Source organism: Cucurbita moschata, unplaced genomic scaffold (genome assembly GCF_002738365.1).
Source record: "Cucurbita moschata cultivar Rifu unplaced genomic scaffold, Cmos_1.0 Cmo_Scf00013, whole genome shotgun sequence".
NCBI classification, from domain to species: domain Eukaryota; kingdom Viridiplantae; phylum Streptophyta; class Magnoliopsida; order Cucurbitales; family Cucurbitaceae; genus Cucurbita; species Cucurbita moschata.
The window spans coordinates 4,950,972-4,971,798 of NW_019268529.1; the positions used below are offsets into that span (position 1 = coordinate 4,950,972).

At 35.2% G+C, this 20,827-nt stretch overlaps 2 protein-coding genes across 5 annotated transcripts; one reads left to right on the top strand and one right to left on the bottom strand.

Annotated features, from left to right (window-relative positions):
• The first annotated feature begins 1,116 nt into the window (after positions 1-1,116).
• Positions 1,117-9,847, top strand: LOC111451150 (serine/threonine-protein kinase EDR1-like). Of its 4 annotated transcripts, XM_023091453.1 has the most exons (18): positions 1,118-1,367; positions 2,144-2,260; positions 2,335-2,588; positions 2,891-3,094; positions 3,861-4,049; positions 4,230-4,489; positions 4,628-4,747; positions 4,925-5,014; positions 5,607-5,702; positions 5,992-6,078; positions 6,563-6,683; positions 7,384-7,609; positions 7,781-7,904; positions 8,011-8,030; positions 8,259-8,415; positions 8,853-9,141; positions 9,252-9,324; positions 9,399-9,847. In XM_023091453.1, exons 3-18 carry the CDS (start codon positions 2,337-2,339, stop codon positions 9,479-9,481), a joined length of 2,391 nt encoding a protein of 796 aa, XP_022947221.1. In that variant the 5' UTR covers positions 1,118-1,367; positions 2,144-2,260; positions 2,335-2,336; the 3' UTR covers positions 9,482-9,847. The 4 variants fall into 4 exon arrangements, with proteins under 4 accessions (XP_022947222.1, XP_022947221.1, XP_022947219.1 ...); XM_023091454.1 differs by having other exon boundaries at positions 1,117-1,367; positions 2,144-2,588; positions 4,973-5,014; XM_023091451.1 differs by having other exon boundaries at positions 1,119-1,367; positions 2,144-2,588.
• A 1,789-nt stretch (positions 9,848-11,636) lies between these two features.
• On the bottom strand, positions 11,637-15,055 carry LOC111451160 (protein LIGHT-DEPENDENT SHORT HYPOCOTYLS 10-like). The gene is made up of 2 exons (XM_023091469.1): positions 14,205-15,055; positions 11,637-11,906 (listed from the first exon to the last, which is right to left on the bottom strand). The coding sequence occupies exon 1, from the start codon at positions 14,809-14,811 to the stop codon at positions 14,248-14,250; it is 564 nt and encodes a 187-aa protein (XP_022947237.1). The 5' UTR covers positions 14,812-15,055; the 3' UTR covers positions 11,637-11,906; positions 14,205-14,247.
• Between the last annotated feature and the right edge of the window lie 5,772 nt (positions 15,056-20,827).

Here is a 20,827-nt window from a genome sequence, read left to right on the forward strand (position 1 = left end):
TGGACCCTATTAAAAAGAAATCTAACGGGTAAACTAAACCTAATTTTTCCGACCCAATTCAACTCTCACCATTTGAGTTGGTAGCCATAATTATTCGGGTCAATAGGTCATATGAATAGGAAACATAAATTTGAAAAACGCATAGCCCATTTCTACGGGGACTAATTGTTGCACCCGATCATCCAAATTTTTATTTTTGTGACGGTACCTATAATTTTTTGAAATATTTATTTTACTCCTCGATTTCACACCATTTAATTTAATCCTTTGAATAATAAACCCGAAATTATAAAACTATTTATTTATTTATTTGAATATATTAAATGTCTACTTTACGTCATTTTAATTTGAATTGAACATGTTTGAATTCAAACTTCATTCAATAAAGCATAAATAATACAACATTTGGAACGTCACATCATTATTTTGAACGTCACTTCATAATTTTATTTAAAATAATTAAAAAAAAATATAATTTTGACTATTATATTTATTTAAATTATTTGAATTTATAGCCACCAAACTCATTACCAAAAATAATATACATAAAGTCATACATTATATTCCATTTCCATAAATATCTAAACTTATTCCATATTAAAAAATATATTTAAATTCAGTTATATTTGAATTATCTTATAATAAAAAAAACACTTAAAAATGGTAAGCCATATTCCACCAAAGTCATTAATAATTAATAATGAGATTAGAAGTATCTAATAAAATATTATGTATTCATAAACTATATAAATAGTTAATACTTAATAGGACGTTTTAGAATAAAAATAATAATAAATGGGAAATTAAAAAAGAACCCACGTGTGGACAGGATGCATTGAAAATAACTCCATTGACTTAATCACGGCCGTCGGTTTAAATTATAAAATTGGCTTATAAAATATTATTTTAAAAAATAAAATAAAATAAAAGATTTTTAAGGAGTGAAATAAATTTTAAATTAAAAATGGATAAATAGAAATTTAAAGTTTTATGACCACAAAATTAATTGAAAATGGAGTAAATAAAAGAAAAAAAGGGGAAAAAAAGAGGGAAATTAAAAGGATTCACGCGGAGGAAGGAGGGGGCAGAGCCGCCCCGTGCGCCAGCTGGCTGTCGGAGAGAGGCGTCCCGGAGGGAGAGAGCCTTTCATTTCTTCCATTGCACGTGATTCACCATCTCCATTCCTATCTCTCTTCTCTCTCTCTGCTCTTAGAGAGAGAAACAGACTCCATCGCTTTCTTCGTCGATCAAATCCCTTCTCCCTCTCTTGCTCTATCCTCCAATCTCTACGCTTCCCGATGCTCCGATTTTAATGCGCTCTCTCCCTCCCACGGGATCATGATTCAAATGGCTTGGATCCGCTCCTGGTAATAACCCTTCTTCTCGATTTCCCTTACTTGCTGCCCTTTCTTACTTCATTTCCATGGCGAGAGCCCTTTGAATTCTGTTTTTCTACGTTTTATTTACGTTTCTTAATTGTGGGAATGTGGGATGGTCCTTGATTGCAATGTTGGGTTTCATACATGCTCCATTTCCCCTCCTCAGTTTCGATACTGTGTTATTATGTTCCTTTTAGATTTTTTTAATGTTTTTTTTTTATGTGGTCGTCTTACTAAGTAAATTCCCGATTCCGCTTTGCTTCTGGAAGTCTTTGTTTTTTATTTATTCGGACCGAGGGTCTTTGCGGTCTGATTTCTTTTTTTTTTTTTATGTTGAATTTCTTGACGTCATACATAGGATAGGTTCAGCGTTTCCAATTTGTTTCCTTGTTTGGGTTTCTTTAAATTGAAGCTGTTGATTTAAATAAAGGTCTCAAAAAATTACGATGAATCGAACAGTTCTTGTGTCGAGGGTTTGGAGTTAATTCATATTTTGTGGTTTGTTGTTCGCGAGGTGCGTGATTGATTATCTTCTTGTACTTTTTAGGCTATTGCGAAATGGGTATTTCTAGATTCTCAGGGTTATTTCTGTGTATGTAGAGGGGGGACTTTTTTGGTTTGAAAGGGGATGCGAAATTTTGACTTTGACGATTAGACATCAGGATATTTGTGGGTCTTGCGTCTTGTTTTGTTTTACTGGGATCTATGATTTATTGTGAAAACATGACCTTGTTAATGATCCCTTCTATTTTTGTTCCCTGTAGTGCTTATGGCCAAAGATTTTGACGCTCCTGTTTCTCGGGTATTATGCCCTCCAGCTTGAAGATATTGCGAGGAGCTTAAGGTGTTGATATCAGTCGTTTTGTTGACTGAGGATATCTGTAAGTTCGATTAGACCTTTATATGGGGTAGGGAGGTACTCGGTGAAATGGTTTTATATTCGAAACATTTAAAGGCATGGAGGATCAGCGAGATGATGTTGCACAATCAGAGCAAGGGCCTTCCAATGCTACCTGGTGGTCTTCTGATTTCGTGGAGAAATTTGGATCTGTTTCTTTGGGCCCTCGGGAAGATACTGTAAGTGAAAAGGAAGAGCTCATCAATTCTGACCAAGATGCGTTGTTGTCGCCTCAAAGAGCATCTCAAATTCTCTGGCGTACTGGAATGCTTTGTGAACCAATTCCAGATGGTTTCTATTCTGTTATTCCGGTACCGTGTTCTTCCCATTCAAGTTTTTCAGTCCAGTAAATTAACTTTTGCTATTTTATTTCACTTTCACTGGAGAAATTATGTGATTCTGATGGATCTTGCATCATGTTTTTCTTATTTATACAATCATTAATTAAATGCATACATTTTCAGCAATATTTTTTTTTCCATCTAATACTTAAATTTTAGTATTGACATTTGCTGTAGTTTTTGGCACCTGCTGTTATTTATGATAATAATTTTCATCTTATAACTTTGTTCAACAAACTAGAGCCTAATTGAGTTCTATAATCAATTTACAGGACAAAAGGCTAAAAGAGCAGTTTCACAATATTCCTTCGCTGGATGAGCTTCGTGCTTTGGAGGCCGAAGGTTACAAAAACGATGTTATTCTTGTGGAGACGGAGAAAGATAAAAAGCTTTCTATGCTGAAGCAACTGATCTTGACACTGGTTAAAGGATTGAGTTCAAATCCAGCCGCAATTATCAAGAAGATCGCAGGACTGGTGAGGAGCAGTCATGTTTCTTGCTAATACCCCCCTATCTAAAATTTGCAACTGTTTCTCCATTGAACTTCATTGGATTTCCCTTAAAAAATTGGTAATGATATTTCAGTTGTTGAAAACATCTACAATGAGGTTATCTGAAGATGCTGATTAATGGAAAAATCTGAACTAGACCCCTAATATTTTTATTCCAAGTTCAAAATAGTTAGTGTTTAATCTCTGTGGTTCAGAATGTGTCAACTTGTGGATTAAATGTTGTTGATTCAATCCTCTAACATTTGGAACCAACTTATTGGCATGAAAACAAGGAAATTTTTTAATAGGTATTCACGGGTCTCCAACCTGAAATTGATTTTGTAGCATCATGGATAATTTATTCTAACCTAATTTACTCTATCCTTCGGTGTCTAGTATTTTACCCAGTTAGAAACCATTTGTTACTTGATCGCATGTGGATTAACTGCTAACTTTTGCAGAATTGCTACCCTGCCAATTGTAACTTTCTAGCTGTAGCAATTTACTCTTTCTGTAAGGGTTTCCTAATTTGTTTAGCTAACTGTTTATAGTAGCGATTAAGATAGATTGTATTGGTGCAGGACCCTTTATCTTGCAGTTTCTTTTTAGTAAAGGAAAAATTAATTTCTTTCAAACTCGATGTCATTAACCTTTTCTTAAGGCATTTCTTATGTCTCTCGATGGAGTCTTGTTTTTCTTTTTCTTGATTACTGACAGGTGGTTATTCCTGTTTCTGATTCCACCTTTTCAGGTTTCTGACTTTTATAAACGACCAATTTTAGAAAGTCCAGCAAAAGCCGCTGTAGAAGAAACCTCCCACTTGTTTGACGATAGAGGCATTCAATTACTTGGACAAATAAAATTTGGTTCATGCCGTCCAAGAGCCATCTTATTTAAGTCTCTGGCAGACACAGTAGGGCTCGAAAGCCGTCTCATGGTGGTAAGCTTAGAACTTGATTTTATTTATTGAAGTAGGTTGTTCCTTCCTATAATTCCCCCCATTTTCTATTTGTGAGTTATCGTTTGATTTTTGTTTTCAGAGGGTGACGACAGAATAGAGTTATCTGCTTGTCAAACGCCATCCTGATATTCCCTCATTCACTTTTTTTATTTTGTTCAGGGCTTGCCAAATGAGGGGGCTATTGGGTGCGTGGACTCATACAAGCATATGTCTGTGACAGTTGTGTTGAATTCTGTGGAACTAGTCGTTGATCTTATGCGATTTCCTGGCCAGTTGTTACCTCGGTCAACTAAGGCAATTTTTATGACTCATATTTCTGCTGCTGGGGAAAGTGATTCTGCAGAAAACGACTCCTGTGATTCACCTCTGGAACCTAATAGTCCTCTTTATGGGTTCTCAGAGAGAGTTGATCCCGACAGGTGGGATGTTGCTTAAAAGTTAAACCTTTGATTCCTCAACATTTCCAATCTTATATAAAATTTTAAGTTTTTGGTTTATGTATGTTTTCTATTGTTCCTTGTTGAGGTTTATCATTTTTTTTTTTTTTTTGTGGACAGTGTTGAAAAAGATGAGAGCCTTCAATTCCACAGAAAATTTGATGCAGCTTCTAATGCATATGGTCCTAAATTGCGCAACTGGATGTTGCGTTCAAGTACAACACTTGACAGCAAACTGAGGTAAAAAATTGTTCCTATAAGCAGTCACAAATGATATAGTTACAAAAACCATTTATTTCTTGATTACTTCTAAAGAGCTGTTTCCTTTTTGTTTCCCCGAAAATTTCTTTCTGATGCAAACATGCAAGAAATGCACTGAGATTTCTGTTATTGTATCTTATTTTTCAAATCTCTCAGTTTATCACATAGTGAACCTAACATTGCAAATGCATTTTGGCGACGTAGTCGGAGAAAGGATATTGCTGAACAGCGGACTGCTAGTTCAAGGTATTTCTTGAATTCTTGTTCTTGGATAATATGGCCATCTTTTAAAGGTGTTAAAAATGTATATTCCTTTCAAATAAATTCTATTAATCACCTATATTTTTTGACCCACCGTAGTAAGGCTGCCGTCAGGTTTACAATGGTTGATGCTGTATAGTTTTATAAATGTTGTTCAGGATGGCTCTTTCTCAATAGTTTTACGATAGATGTAATTAAACTGACATGATGGTCATAAGCTTGTAAATTTAGGTTCTGTGGAGCTATGGCCTAAGGTAAATAAGATCATGTAGTTTATGTTTATATATTTGTCCTGTTTATACCCAATACTTTGGGAGGTAGCCCTTGGGAGGGTCTTGATTGAAAATAAAGAGAATTGGTTAGTTTTTTTTGTTTATATTTCCTGTCAATTAAGAGAATCTGAATGCTTAAAAGTACATTATGCTCAATTTTACATATTTGAAATTAGCTCTGGAACAGTGAATCTTTGAAATATTTGGTTTGTGAGCGTATTCTTTTATGCCCTCTTGAAAATGTTTGAGGAAACATGGTCTTTTACTATATCAGTTCGGTTGCTCATTTGCCTTTTGTTCTGCAGTCCAGAGCATCCTTCATTTCGGGCGCGTGGCCGGTCCATGCTTAGTGGGGATAGGAAAGTCTTCAGAGATTTTTCTGATGATGTCTCTACTTCAAGGTTTTTATTTTTTATTTTTTATTTATCTTCATTATTACTGGATTATCTCTTATCTAACTTTTATACTATCATCAGGTCACTGCCAGTTTTGGTCCCATATAGCGTGTACCTGATTTGATTTTGGTTTTGGTCACTGCCAGTTTTTATCTTCATTCATGTACCTCAAACTAGTTTATTTGTTTTTGTATAGCGTATTTCTGTTTACATATAGAAACGCCCATTATTTCTATTATCATGTTATCTATTATTATTTATGATAATAATATTTTTCTTTTTTATTTATCTACAGATCAGATGGCGCTTCAACTTCAGAAGCACGTCGAATAAGAAGAAGGAGCATCAGCATTACTCCAGAGATTGGTGATGATATCGTGAGGTCAATCTTTGCTTTTGTTTTTCTCATTACTTTCTTTGTTTCCCTTTAAATGGTATTCAAACTTTGCAATTCTACCTTAATATGTTGATGTTGAAAAAACCTTGCTTTTCATTGCCTTGTTCTTCTTAGCCAACATTAGTATCACATTCAAGCCACCGTGCCATCACCTTTTTTCAATCGAGGATTATTGAATAAATCATTCAAATTAGATTGTTGAACTTCAAATTTATCAAGCCTGCACTTGTTAGTATTCCTCTCAACTTTATTGAATGACATTGTTCTGCTTGGGTGGATGGCATGCAATACTAGATATATATATTATTGGATGAGGACCTTATTTATTTGTGTAGTTTTACCAATGTTCTTGGTGCAGTAATTGTGTGTATGTTGTTTTATGATTGTTATTTTATCATTAAACGGCATAATCAACCAGAACTCTGTAATTTTATGCCTATGGTTCACTTTTCTGCTTTGACAATTTCAGGACTGTGCGAGCAATGAATGAAACAATGAAGCAAAATCGTCTTTTGAGAGGACAAACAGATGACAGGTCGTTCTCCCACCCTTCAAATGAACGAAATAGTAGTTCAGATGTTCGGAGAAATGTAGGTTTCATATGTCCTGGTAATTGAGGACTGACTTTTTTTATGTTCATTGTCATATTGCTTTCTGGCATCACGTTGAAATTTCATCTATTCTCTGGGATTTATTTAGGTTATATTACGATGACGATCTTCCTATAAGTTCTACTTACTTACGTCATAAGGAGGGGTGAGGACATCGTTATGGGCTTGCATACTGAGAATCAAAAGGACTGTGAGGGTAGAATGATCTCGGCACAAAAATCATGTTATGGTTAGTTGGGCAGTGGGGTTGAGTTTGTAAGGAGGACTGCTGTTAACTAGAGAGGTGACATGGGTGAGGAAGGTAACTGCAGTATTCGGTCTTGTAGGAGAGTGGTGGGAGCCACTGAAATCTGGGTGGGCTTTTTTCTCGGCCTTCACCATTCATCATTAAAACAGGATTTGTAGGATTCCAATTGTTTAGAACTTGTCATACTATTGGTATTATAAACGAAAATAATACTTGTAAACAAATAAAGGAAGGTTGAATGATTTAGAAAATACGATGAGAATGAATCATGCGAGAGAGAAGGTAATATTTATGCATCGGGGAGAAATTTTATAGAGGTTTCATTTTGTGTGATCATGACGAGGCATGTTCGTTTTGACACTCTCTGGAACTGCTTAAATAGTAAAAATGGATTTTGTCAGTGAATGAATTTTTTCTTTATTTTCTTTTCAGGATCCATTGGGTTCTCAAAGAGCAATATCATTACCAACATCGCCACATGAGTATAGGGGTCAAACCTCTGATAGAAGTGAACATTCGGCATTTGCGAATGATGATTTAGCCTCAAAATGGACTAAAGTTCTTGAATCTTTCTCCATGAACGACAAACCACTATTACCTTACCCAGAATGGAACATTGATTACTCAGAACTCACAGTTGGAATCCGTATTGGAATTGGTGAGCATGATTTTATTTTATCCTGTTGTCGGCTAAAATTCCAATATTTTGAGCATGCCACTTACTATTTCTTGTCCTAAATCTAATGTTCCAATTAGATTCTTCGAAAACTTTTGGCCCAAAATATTCTTTTTTATTGCATTGAGAGGCCCTTACTTCGCCAATATCCAGGGTTTTTTGGAGAAGTTTTTCGTGGCATTTGGAATGGAACAGATGTGGCGATCAAAGTTTTCCTAGAGCAAGATCTAACTCCTGAAAACATTGAAGACTTCTGTAATGAGATATTAATTCTTAGGTACCTTTTTTTTTTGACGCACTAACTTTTTAATCTATCTCCCAATGACTTTCATTAATCTTACTCCATTCTCTTTGTATTTGTGCATGGGGTTTCTTCTTGCTAGTCGTCTTCGACATCCTAATGGTACTTTCTTATCCTCTAGTTGGAAACTATAACATCACCGTGTTTTCTTTGTTTTAGATTGCATGTGTCACTGTATTTTCTTCGTGTAAAATTGCACATACTGATTTGTATGGGGTACCTTATTTGATGCAATTTATAAATATCTGATTGATTTCTTTTCTTTCTTGTTCTTTTACTTTCGTTTTAAAAATCAAAGTCTCACTACAAATGGTGCTTATATTGCTGCAGTTTTATTGTTTCTGGGTGCATGCACAAAGCCGCCACGATTGTCAATGGTCAGTGAATACATGGAAATGGGCTCCTTGTATTCCTTGATCCATTTGAGTGGTCAGAAAAAAAAACTAAGCTGGCGGAGAAGACTAAAGATGTTACGTGACATATGCAGGTTTGTTTTGCTCATAACGGAACATGATATATACTCTTTTCCTTGCTGACCCTAGTAAATGAAGGGTTTTCCTTTTCCTCTGGCTATATGCACTATGGTTTAAAGCTTATGAGTTCGAGGGATAATGGAACTAGACCCACCGGGGAACCTGGGGAGATTGTGCAATGTTATTGTCTAAGAATCTAATTTGACTTCGAAGTTTTCTGCTAGTGATTTGCTTCTGACTTGCTCTGGATTATGATATAGTAGTTAAAGGGTAAAGGAGAAAGATAAGATTCTGTTAAAGTGTGTAATTTTTGTCAGCGCTTATTGTTTCCCAGATGATTTTGGATGATGCAACTAGTAGTGTGCTTGAAAAAGTACCTAAACCTAATAAATGGTGCCCTCTGAAAAATATAATACATTTTACTAACCGGACATTTGGCTGGATTTTCAAGGGGTTTGATGTGCATACATCGAATGAAAATAGCTCATCGGGACCTAAAAAGTGCAAATTGCCTAGTGAACAAGCATTGGACTGTCAAGATATGTGATTTTGGACTTTCAAGAGTATTGACTGAGGCTCCAGCAAGAGGGTCTCCATCTGCAGGAACTCCAGAATGGATGGCTCCCGAGCTCTTCCGAAACGAACCCTTCACTGAAAAGTGTGATATTTTCAGCCTGGGGGTCATTATGTGGGAGCTATGCACGCTAAGTAGACCGTGGGAGGGTGTTCCACAAGAGCGGGTACGTCGATCTGCTACACTTTTAATCCATCAACTTTAATTGTATCTGGTGGCAATCCCATTTTATTTGAATGAGTAAGAGATTAACTGGTATACCCTTTTGGCATCCAGGTAGTTTATGCTGTTGGCACCGAGGGAGCACGCCTAGAGATTCCTGAAGGACCCCTTGGCAGACTTATATCAGGTTGATCAGTGGGAAACATTTTAAGTTTTGTGAGGCTCTTGTTGAACTAATGAAGTTTTCTGTCTGGATTGCAGATTGTTGGGCAGAACCAAATGAACGGCCAAGCTGCGAAGAGATTCTCTCACGCTTGCTCGACTGCGAGTACTCGCTTTCTTGATATAGTTTGCTTTGTTTTTGTTTTGTTTGTGTACAGAAAAAATGGTAGAGGTGCTACTTCGATGTTCTCGGCTCCCATTGTGAACTCTTGTCGATTTTTCGAACCATTGTATACGATCAAAAAGAAAAAAAAAAGAAAAAAAAGCAAAAAAAAAACCTGTTGGTTTTGATCTTCCAATGGTTTCTGTGCTATATAAGGCAAGACCATTTCAGTTCTGAGTTCAAAGTTTAATGCCTTCCTTCTCCAAGTTCCATAATTACCTCCATTTTAATTGCTTTACGTGTAAGAACTGTGAAGGATCTTGGTTTATGACCTGCTGCATGTCTTTGGAAGGGCTCACTATATGTCTTCCAGATCTTAAATCTATCATAGATTGCTCTGTGATTGTTATGATTCTTTTCGGGAAATCCCTTTCAAAATTTACATGTCCAAAACTTGGATAAGATTTGGAATATGGATTCGACACCGGATGGTTTTGACTATTCTTTACATATTCCTCGTTTCTTAAGAGAAAACTATCTCTACAGACTAACACGAGTTGTACTCATTTCTTAATAGTCAAGACCATCTCTGTAGATCAATACAAGTCATTTTAATATATTTTGTTTTCACTTATATACAATTCTTCAAAGTACACTTAATCATGAAGTTATTAGGATTGAGCTATCAAGAAGAAGGTGCACTTGGTGCTCCTTGTTAATATTAGATAGTGATCATTTCGGCTCCTTGTTAATATTAGATAGTGATCATTTCGTATGAACGAGAAAGTTGTCGATTTAAATGTGAGTGTTTGGTTGACAAGGATCAATAATTTTTTTGGACAAAGATGAAGATTCTCTTTTCCCCAGTGATTGGTGTTTCCACTTTGCATAAAGTAATGATGTTGAGTTGGTCTCAATTCTCTCTTGCTTTTAGTCTCACGATATGGTCTTTCCTTTTATTTACTTTACCATTAAAAAGGCAAATAGAATATCAATATCTTCCCTTTACTACTATTGTTACTATTATAAAACACCATATCACTCTACCAAACCATGCACACATATACTATGCTCTCTAACAACTTCTCATCTATGTTTCAGGATTCATATCAAGATTTAGAATTCGTGTTCGATACTTGGTAACTTCAACATTCCATTGGTTCTTTTTGAATGCTTTGTTCTCATTCACATGAACGTGGTGAAGGTCATTTTATAATGTATTTTTTTATTTAGATGTAGTATCGGTTCATTCATGTTTCTTCCTTTGCTCGAACGTTATTTGATAATGTATTTCTTTTGAGTTCAAATTTTGGCTAGAAGTTTATGATGTTTCATATTATAAGATAGTACGAGTATTGATTTATGTGTGTTGTACATAGCTTATGTGTAACAGCTCAAGCCCACAATTAGTTGATATTGTCTGTTTTGGTTCATTACGTATTATCGTCAACTTCACGATTTTAAAACATGTCTACTAAGGAGAGGTTTCCCATACCTTTATAAGGAATGTTTCATTCCTTTCTCCGACTAATATGAGATCTCACAATGAATAATTCGTTGAATAAGATAGAGAAAATTAGATAATCAAGTTTGAGCCTAACAAAGGGAAACGAGTTTTAATAATCCATTTCATGCTTGCTTTTGATAGGTAAAACCGTGACATTAGTTCATATAAGTGGTGCATACCTTGAAAGGCAATGAACTAAAAACGAGTAAATGAATTTTTCTCTCTTGTTAAGTTTAATAGCAGTGAAACTGGAAAGATCGAGTTATCCAGTTTAAAGATGATAATAAGTACGTAATCTACTACTAAGGTCATTAGACTTCTCGTTGCATGATATTAATGGTAACTTCGGTATAAGATGTGCTCAACAACGAGTGAAACAAAGTACAAAAGTGGGATGTAGAATGCATACCCTTTAGCTAATGGTATCTTCGGTCGGGTTCCGTCATTTCCTTACCCAATTCACTAAGAGCACGGAAAACCCTAGATTATTCTCCATATAAACACTACTTAACTTTTTTTGCTTGTGAGCAATTTTCTATCAACTCTTTTTTCAATTAAAAATAAATTATTGTTGAAACACGTGAATGTCAATAAGATTTCTTCTAAACCAGATATCGACGAACAAATTCATTAGAGAAAGAATAGAACATTTCATTAACTTTTCAACTCGGGAGAGAAAACGTCCAATAGTTTGCATAAAAATTCATGAAATACATAATAAAATCTTACACGGGAAAGAGAAGATGCAACAAATGTAATATAAGGGCATGCATATAATGTATACACAAACTTAATATATAGTTCTCCCAATGTGATATATATTGTAGACATAAGGCCAAGGTAAAGCAACGTCTAAGCTTCAGCCTTCAACACATTTATGCTTTTCAACACACTTCTTTCTCTTCTCTTCTCTTTCTCTTACTTCCAAGCTTTGCTCCTGCATTCAATCATTAAAACTCAAACCTTAATCCGTTCAAAAACTCGAAAACCCGACAGGGACAATGTATAAATCAATATTGAATCATAAAGTTTCAATTTTTTGAAAACGATATTACAGAATAAGCTACGTAAAACCTAAAAAACTAGCTCAAGTTGGGTTGAGCTCATCTCTATAAACATAGCTCGACGGTTAATGCATTTACATTTTTTTTTGAGGTCAAGGGTTCATGCATAAACTTCCAACAAAATGAGCTATGTAAAATCTAAAAAACTAGCTCAAGTTTGGCTAAGCTCGTTTCTATGAACATAGCTTGACGATTAATGCATTCACTTATTCTTTTGTGGTCAAGGGTTCATGCATAAACTTCCAACAGAATAAGCTACGTAAAACCTAAAAAACCAGTTCAAGTTTGGTTGAGCTCATCTCTATAAAATAGCTCGACGACTAATGCATATACTTCTTCTTTTGAGATCAAGGGTTCATGCATAAACTTCCGACAAAACGAGCTACGTAAAACTTAAAAAACCAACTCAAGTTTGGTTGGGCTCATCTCTACGAACATAGCTCAACGACTAATGCATATACTTCTTCTTTTGAGGTCAAGGGTTCATGCATAAACTTCCAACAAAACGAGCTACGTAAATCTTCAAAAACTAGTTTATGTCTGGCCTAACTCATCTCAATGAACATAGCCCGACGACTAAGATATAGGCTTATTTTTCAAAAGTCGAGGCTTCATGCATAAACGACATTTGTTTGAGGAACGTTTTCCAAACGTAAGATATGATTACAAAGGCAAAAGAAAAATTCCAAATTCCAAATTCCAATCTACATGTTATTAAATTAATGAACATCCTTAGGGACAAATGGAATCCTTGGTAATTGAAGCTAAGAGGGAGAGACAGCCATGGAATATATGAACTGACAAACCCCAAAACCCTGAGCTCACACTAACATAAACACATAAAAATATGCAAAAAAAAGAAAATCCCACGTGCAAAAAGTGTACAAATTAGTAATATATATTAAAAAAGTTAAGTGTTTGGGAAGAACAAATGAAATAATTTCTCTTCATTCAAGGCTATTAGAAATATCTTGATGGGGTTTTTTTTCTTTGAACTTCCCTATGAACCGACAAGAACATGTGAGACATTAGGGCAACGTAGTACAACAAAAACACTTGTCTTAAAACCAAACACAAAAATGAGGTAAATGGGAAGCACAAAGTACGAGTCTTTACTTACTTCCAGCTGAGAAAAGTGTCAAAAAACATAAAATTTCACTGTTTCTTACAAAACTTGTGACTTTTCAGACATGGAATCCAATCAATATACCAAATGTTTGATGAAATGGGAGAATAAAAACTTAGTGCCCCACATAAATCCATTGGAGACAGCCACAGAATCTTCAAAAATATGGCCTTTACCATAGATTTTCTGCAGCTCAGACCCAAAAACACTTGAAAAAAGCAGTCCCCTTGTGAAAGTTTTTTAATTTTTTCTAACCCAAATTCAAAAAGCACTTAATTTTTTTAATCACCAAATGGCCCTCTCTCTCCTTACACTATACTCGAGAGATTCTATTGAAAATGATGAATTCTAGTTCATTGGTGTTAATAAAATAATCAATATGAGGTGGAAGGGATGGGAAATTAAAAAAAAAACAAAAGGGTTTTGCTAAAAAGCATGTAAAAACAAAAACCCATAAAAAAATTTCGGTAATTAACGCTAAACAAACCTTAAACACTTAACTTAATCATTCCATTCGTTAATTAGAATTCAACGGTAATGATCTAAACTTTTCATTTGGGTTTTCTCAATTTGATATGAAAAAAGTGAATATCTGACATGACCATTAATCAGTGTTGCACTATCTACATAGAAAGAATCTTAAAAGAACTATATAGAATGATAAGAGATTAAAAACTGCAATAATCAGTACTGTTTTTCTTTTCTTTTTTGGGTGTGTTTTCTGAAGTGGGAATCTGTACGGTCGAGAAATGGAGTATTATAAGTTGGTTTTCTGTAAATTTTCTCTTTTTTTAAGATTTCTTATCAGGGTTTTGTAGTAAGAGAATGATTCGATCTGGAAATGGTGATCTCCATAAACGAATATTCATTTATGATACGAAACTATTAGTATGATTTATAAGCAAGTCATAGTTATTCGTTGTTCGTTTATGACAATTATGGTAAATTTTATCAAACATCTTAATCAACCCATCAATTCATGAAAATTTAAAACAAATAAGATGAATGAATAATGAAGATCTATGAGTTTAGAAGAGAAAATTACCATAATTTTGATGTGATGATGGGATTTTGTTAGAAGTGAAGAGCTAAGGAGTTGAAAAGTGCATCATCCCAGAAGAAGAAGAAGAAGAACAAGTATTAGTAGTTGAATCATCATGATTTGTATTGGTATTGCTTGCCTTGCTGCTTTTCTTCTTCTTTTTATAAGGAATCCCTCTTGCTTTGGCTTGACACTCCCTTACTTCTCTTAGATAAACCCTTATTGAAGCACTTGCAAAAGGGTTGGTCTCAGGGGAGCCACCATGTTCTTCATAAGCAGCTCTCAACCGCCCTATCAGCGCATCAAGGCTGCCCCATGCTTGCTTGAGTGGGCAGGTGCATGGCGCTGGTGGCTCTGGCTGTCCATAGAACATACAACCTTGGACATGAACCTTTGTCTTCCCAAATTGATCCAAATATCTTAGGAACTCCAACACATGGTTGAAGTTGCACTGTGCTAGTGCCACTGGTGGTCTTTGATTCTTCAAGTATTGCCCAAACGTGTTCCAATCTCGCCGCTTTTGTGACTCGTAGCGACTCGGGGTTGTTGTTGTTGTCGGTGGCGAGCTCGACGATCCTTCTCCATACTCCTTGCCTCTTTCACTCGACATGCTCTCGTCCCCCTCCTGTTCCTGTTCCTGTTCTTAGTTTACTCAACTCCGCTCGATAAACGAAGCACCCGAAAACACAATACTTATGATCAAAAGTAGAGAAAGAGGGCAAAGGAACAGAAGTAAAGGGAGAGCCTTGGAAGAAGAAGATGAAAAAAAAAAAAAAAAATTGAATCACATCATGGGCTATACTGAGAAGACATGTTATGGGCCATATGATTTGCTTTCTCTCTTCATCTTTTTCTTCTTTTTTCTTATCTTTTATTATTATTATTATTATTATTATTATTATTATTATTATTATTATTATTCTCTTGTATACAAATAAATAAAAATCTATAATGGTTGTTTATGAGGGCTTTGTCAATAGACACCTTATCATTTTGTCTTTAATTTGATTAAGGTAATTAGTATTAATGGCTTAAGTAATCACGTCAGTTGGTAAAATTATCATTTTTTAGAAGGGTGTGGAAATCTCTCCCTAATAGACACGTTTTAAAACCGTGAGACTGGCTGCGATATGTAACACGGACTAAAGCGGATGGTGGGTTTGGTGGATTGTTAGATCCTTCATCTACATTCCTTATAAGAATGTGGAAAACTCTCCCTAGTAAACGCGTTTTAAAGTCGTGAGACTCACTGCGATACGTAACATGGACCAAAGTGGATGGTGGGTTTGGTGGATTGTTAGATCCCATGTTGGTTGGAGATGGAAACGAAACATTCCTTATAAGGGTGTAGAAGCCTCTCTCTAGTAGACGCGTTTTAAAATCGTAAGACTCACTCGATACGTTACATGGACCAAAGTGGATGGTGGGTTTGGTGGATTGTTAAGTCCCACGTCGATTGGACAATATATTCCTTGCAAGGGTGTGAAAATCTCTCCCTAGTAGACGCGTTTTAAAACTGTGAGACTAACGATGATACGTAATGGGTCAAAATGAATGGTGGGCTTGAGCTGTTATTTTGTATTTGAGTTGTCTTTATCAACATGGATATGAGAATAGATTGTTAATAGTGTACAAACCCTAGCTACATTTTCTCGTTTACCCTAATGCTCGTTTTTTCTGAAAATGAATAGAAAAATCTTGTTTGTCCCGATAGATCATACATAAGTATTGTATACGTAAGTGTAGTAATAGATGGTAAAAAATCGAAGGAACCGAGTTGCGGTTAGCTTACGAGTGACGGGTTTTGGAATAATTTTTCAATTTAGAAAAAGGAAAGAAAAAAAATGGTGGGATTTGGAGGTGATTTTTGGATTGAATTCTTTAAGAGGTATAATTTGAAAGGAGAGAATGCACGTATGTCCAAAGTGATGGAGATGATGGCCAACCAATCTTACCTGGTCCCACTCTCAAGATATCCCTCTTGGTTCAACTATCTATATCCTTCAATCTTAGCCTTTCATCTTCACAACAATTCTCAGCCGTTCGATTCATTCCATCCACGAAAGCTCGAACTTTCCCGTACATATCTTGTTTAAGCATAGTTTAACGAATGAGATAAATGGGTGTACAGAGCCTGAGTTGGGTTGGATTGGAGAAATCTTTTGGACTAACCTAAATTTCGGGTTGGTTGAAGTTGGTGATCCGAGCAACTCGAATAAAATTCACAATCCAACTCAACATAACTCTCTATTTTCGAGTTGGGTTGTCGGGTTTTTTAGTTATTGAAAAAAAAAATCCATACTTATCTACCATACATGTTACACTAATAACTAAAATCTTATAAAACTCAAATATCAAACATTATTTAGTCACAACGCATCACTAACATTAGTTACAAATATATAGTATTCTTAATCTTCATAACAAGTAGGGTACCCTATTTTCGAGTTTGTAGGACTGACCCGACCAAAAAACTTCCAACCCACAAACCAATATGAATTTTCGGTTTTTAAAAAATTCAACCCATTCCAAATCGAAAAAATTCTAACCCAACCCAACCCAACCCTTATGGTTTAGATTGAGTAGTTCGAGTTACTAGGGTTTTCGGGTCATATGAATACCTCCATAAAATATTTTTTATCTTCTATAAAGTTGCAGGTTGTCACAGGACATAACTCAGTAGATAAACACAAATTTACCATCTTAAAGGTCGATGATTCAATCTTCTACTCTACAATTGCTGAACTGAAATAAAAACGGTCGAAGGTTTGATACTTCACTCTCACATACGTCGAAATAGTATACAAGTTACTAATATCGAGAATCCACGCCACTATCACTTTCATTTGAATAGAAAAAAACACGAAGGTGGCATTGGCATCGAATATTGAAAGTTTTTGTATAAATTAAGGTTATAAACATATATACATCATAGCTTAAAGAAGTAAATTTTCTCTTATAATTCTTTCTATTTTCTTCCATTGCTGAAATTGTATTGAAAATTTCTTGTTTTTGGAAGAGTTAGGTGTTTATAAGATAAATGAGCAAAAACAATAATAAAATTACATTTTTCATAATAAAATTTAATTTTTAAACTTCATAATTAATTAATTAATTAATTAACAAATTTATAATGAAAAATTAAAGGAATTTATATGATTTCATTTCTCTAGGTGGTCAAGAAAGCATGATTAAGGATGGACCCCATTAATTAATTAATTAATTAAAATAAAATTAGAGCTTGATTAATTAGGCTATAATCATTTATTTTCCTCTTATTTAATTTTCCATAAATAAAAATAAGCTATAACCCACATTTTATTTAAATTATTTTTCCATTTTTCCATTTTTATCCTTCTAACTAAAGGTCTCAAATTTGGGGTAAAAGACCGGTTAAAATGTCGGCCGAAAAGTTTTTGACTAACGTTCTTTTAGGTTTAGTCCGAGCAAGTGTCTGAGGTAACTCGAGAGTCGCAAGCCTCCTCACTTTGAAATTTTTTGCTCTAGGGTTGCATGCTCGAACAATAGAAAAAAAATTTTAATCTTCTTTTTATGATTAACGGAATTAAAATGGTATATCAATAATATTTACTATTCTTTTCTTTTCGGTGATTGTTTGTATGCTCATTTGTTATTAAATCTATCATCAACGTGTATCATGTCGATTTTCAATTATTAATAGACATAAAAGGAGTCTATTAGCAATTGATATCTGTGACTATGATAAAAGTGATACATCAATGGTGAACGAGGTAAAGTATCAATAATTGAGATCAATCACTACTAGAAATACATTATCGTGCTATTTTGATATGCAATTTATCGAGCTATTTTGATGTGGATTGTCTGCTCATGAAGTACATCATCATGTGCTCTTTGAATGACTTCTTTTTTACAAACGAGAATAAATATAGTAGGATGATATAACAAGTGACTCAAACGACTCAAGTAGTGAGTCCAGTTTGGATATCTACACATTAGGTTAAACTTCTAAAGTTTTTTTTTCTCGAGTACTCAGTAAAATCTCTTGAATACCCTTTAAAGAACATGTTTGAAAGTAATGATATAATATGAAAACATCATAGATATTGTCCGTTTTAGCTTGTTACGTATCGTCATTAGCTTCACAGTTTTAAAATGTGTTTGCTAGGGAGAGGTTTCCACACCCTTATAAGAAATGTTTCGTTCCTCTCTCTAACCGATATGAGATCTCACAATCCACCCCTTTGAGAGTCCAATGTACTCGTTGGCACACCATCCGATGTCTTACTCGAATCAGATCAAAACGACGAACAGAACCACGAACAAGATATAAAAAAGTTACTAAATTTAGGGAATCTAAAAGAGGGGTGAAAGGACAGAATTATGAAACATTAATGTTGTTTGATTGAAACGAGGAAAGAGGTGTTTTGTGGTTAGGTGACAACCAAACGTGTTTTCTTCTTCCTTCCTCTTTTACCTTATTTCATTGCAATCTCACATTTTAGTGCTTAAATTTTGGGGCAATTGTCTTATCAGACAGCCTATATATCATATTCCAATTCCTACAACCCTTTCTCTTTTCCCCTTATTTTACGTTCTCCCACTCATTAAAACTCCATTGCCCCCACCCTCTAAAATCCCTGTTTCAACGATATATGTGATAACGAGAGAGTATCTGATGACACCGAGAGGAGATGAGGTCGGAGATGTCGTCTTTGTTAGGGGTGTACACGGTGGGTTATGTTGGAAAAATCTTTTGGACCAACCCGAAATCTCAAGTTGGTTGAGTTGGTGACATGAGTAACTCGAGTAGAGTTTCCAGCTCAACCCTCTATTTTCTCACAACATATCACCAACATCGGTAACAAATGTCAAAAGTAGGGTTAAGTTGTAACCCTATTTTCGGGTTAGTCAGATTGACCAGACCCAAAAATCCAATCCAATCCAAACCTTAAAAAAACTAACCCAACCCAACCTTTATGATTTTGGTTCGGTAGTCTGGATAGGTCGGTTTATCAAGTCATATGAACACCCCTAACTTTCCTTTCATTTTCATCTCGACTATATTCTCTGATTTCGGAGAATTTGGACGGGTTTGGAGTATTCTTTCAATGGAAACCTATATCAAATTTTGGTATCTCTATTAACGTATTTCATTCGAGTATGGATTAGAAAAAGAGAATTCATGTTAAGGTGGTTGAGAGTTCGGGAATTATTTAGATTCGAAAGAGAAAAATAATAGAGGACAACATGTCCAATAACCTATATGATATGAATGATTTGATTTCAAGTTTTTCCTTTTTTTTTTTTATATATATATGGTTATATAACTTTACGTAAAGAAAGTATCACGAATTCTTTTAATTTTTTCCCTATAGTTTCAACGTTAGAAATCATTATGAAATGACATCAAAGGTATAAGAAGTATTATCAAATTAATCATTATATTTAAATTACGTTAGTAAATATCAGAGTTAAGGGTAACGAGATTCAATTAGATAGTCCTTCCTCTTCGATCGAAAACTAGTTCAAAGCCACAATAACACCTTATTGCTTATATAGAAGTTCGATAGTCCTTCCTCTTCGATCGAGATCAAGAACCATTTTTTCAAAGTAAAACTAGTTCAAAGCCATGGGAACACCTTATTGCTTAGTTAGAAGCTCATATCTCGCTAGCTAGAAGGTGATATAGAGTTTTCGTTTTTGCTTATGAATTGGTTCAAGAATGAGTAGAGAAAGATGGAATAGGACAGGTCCTCTAATTAGGGTAATGAAGGGTAAGGTTTGTCCTAAAGTTGGAGGGTAACCAAGTTTTGGCATTTTGTACCGACTAATGGAGAGCTGCTGAGCCAACCTTGTTGCTGTCCTTTTCCTTCGCTGAGTGCCATTCTTTTTGGGTTCATAGAATCATTCAAATCTGGATTGGTTTTAGTGCCCTTTGAGAATATTTTCTGCTTCCCTTTGGCACCAAGCTGCTAAGTCGCTGTGGGGCACCCTACCCCACAAATCTTCTCTCTTTTCTTTTCTTTTTCCCCCTCCCTCCCTTTTCTTGAAAGTGAGGGGTAACCTTGGACCATACCCACATTCATTTTACTTTCTATCCTTAAGTTTTTCCTTCCTTTTCATCGAGTTTTCTGCTATATTGATAGGTAGACGTTTTCTAATGGATATCATGTTGAGGATTGTTGGGAGAGGAGTCCCACGTCGGCTAATGAAGGGGTTGATCATGAGTTTATAAGTAAGGAATACATCTCCATTGGTACGAGGCCTTTTGGAAAAACCAAAAACAAAGTCACGAGAGTTTATGCTCAAAGTAGACAATATCATACCATCGTGGAGAGTCGTGATTCCTAACATGGTATCAAAGTCATATCTTTAACTTAGCCATGTCAATAGAACCCTCAATTGTAGAACAAAGAAATCGTGAGCCTACTTTGTTCGAGGGATCCAAAGGAGTCGAGCCTTGATTAAAGGGAGGCTGTTCGAGAACTCCATAGACCTCAGGGGAGGCTCTATGGTATACTTTGTTTGAGGGGAGGATTGTTGAGAATTGTTGAGAGAGGAGTCCCACATCAGCTAATTAAGGGGTTGATTATGAGTTTATAAGGAATACATCTCCATTGGTACGAGGCCTTTCGAGGAAA

Excerpts from the sequence above, each read along its gene's own strand:
- LOC111451160 (XM_023091469.1), bottom strand. The coding sequence starts at position 14,811 with ATGTCGAGTGAAAGAGGCAAGGAGTATGGAGAAGGATCGTCGAGCTCG.
- LOC111451150 (XM_023091453.1), top strand. The coding sequence starts at position 2,337 with ATGGAGGATCAGCGAGATGATGTTGCACAATCAGAGCAAGGGCCTTCC. Across the intron at positions 3,095-3,860 it reads TCAAGAAGATCGCAGGACTG|GTTTCTGACTTTTATAAACG; the intron begins GTGAGGAGCAGT and ends CCACCTTTTCAG. Across the intron at positions 8,031-8,258 it reads TCGTCTTCGACATCCTAATG|TTTTATTGTTTCTGGGTGCA; the intron begins GTACTTTCTTAT and ends ATATTGCTGCAG.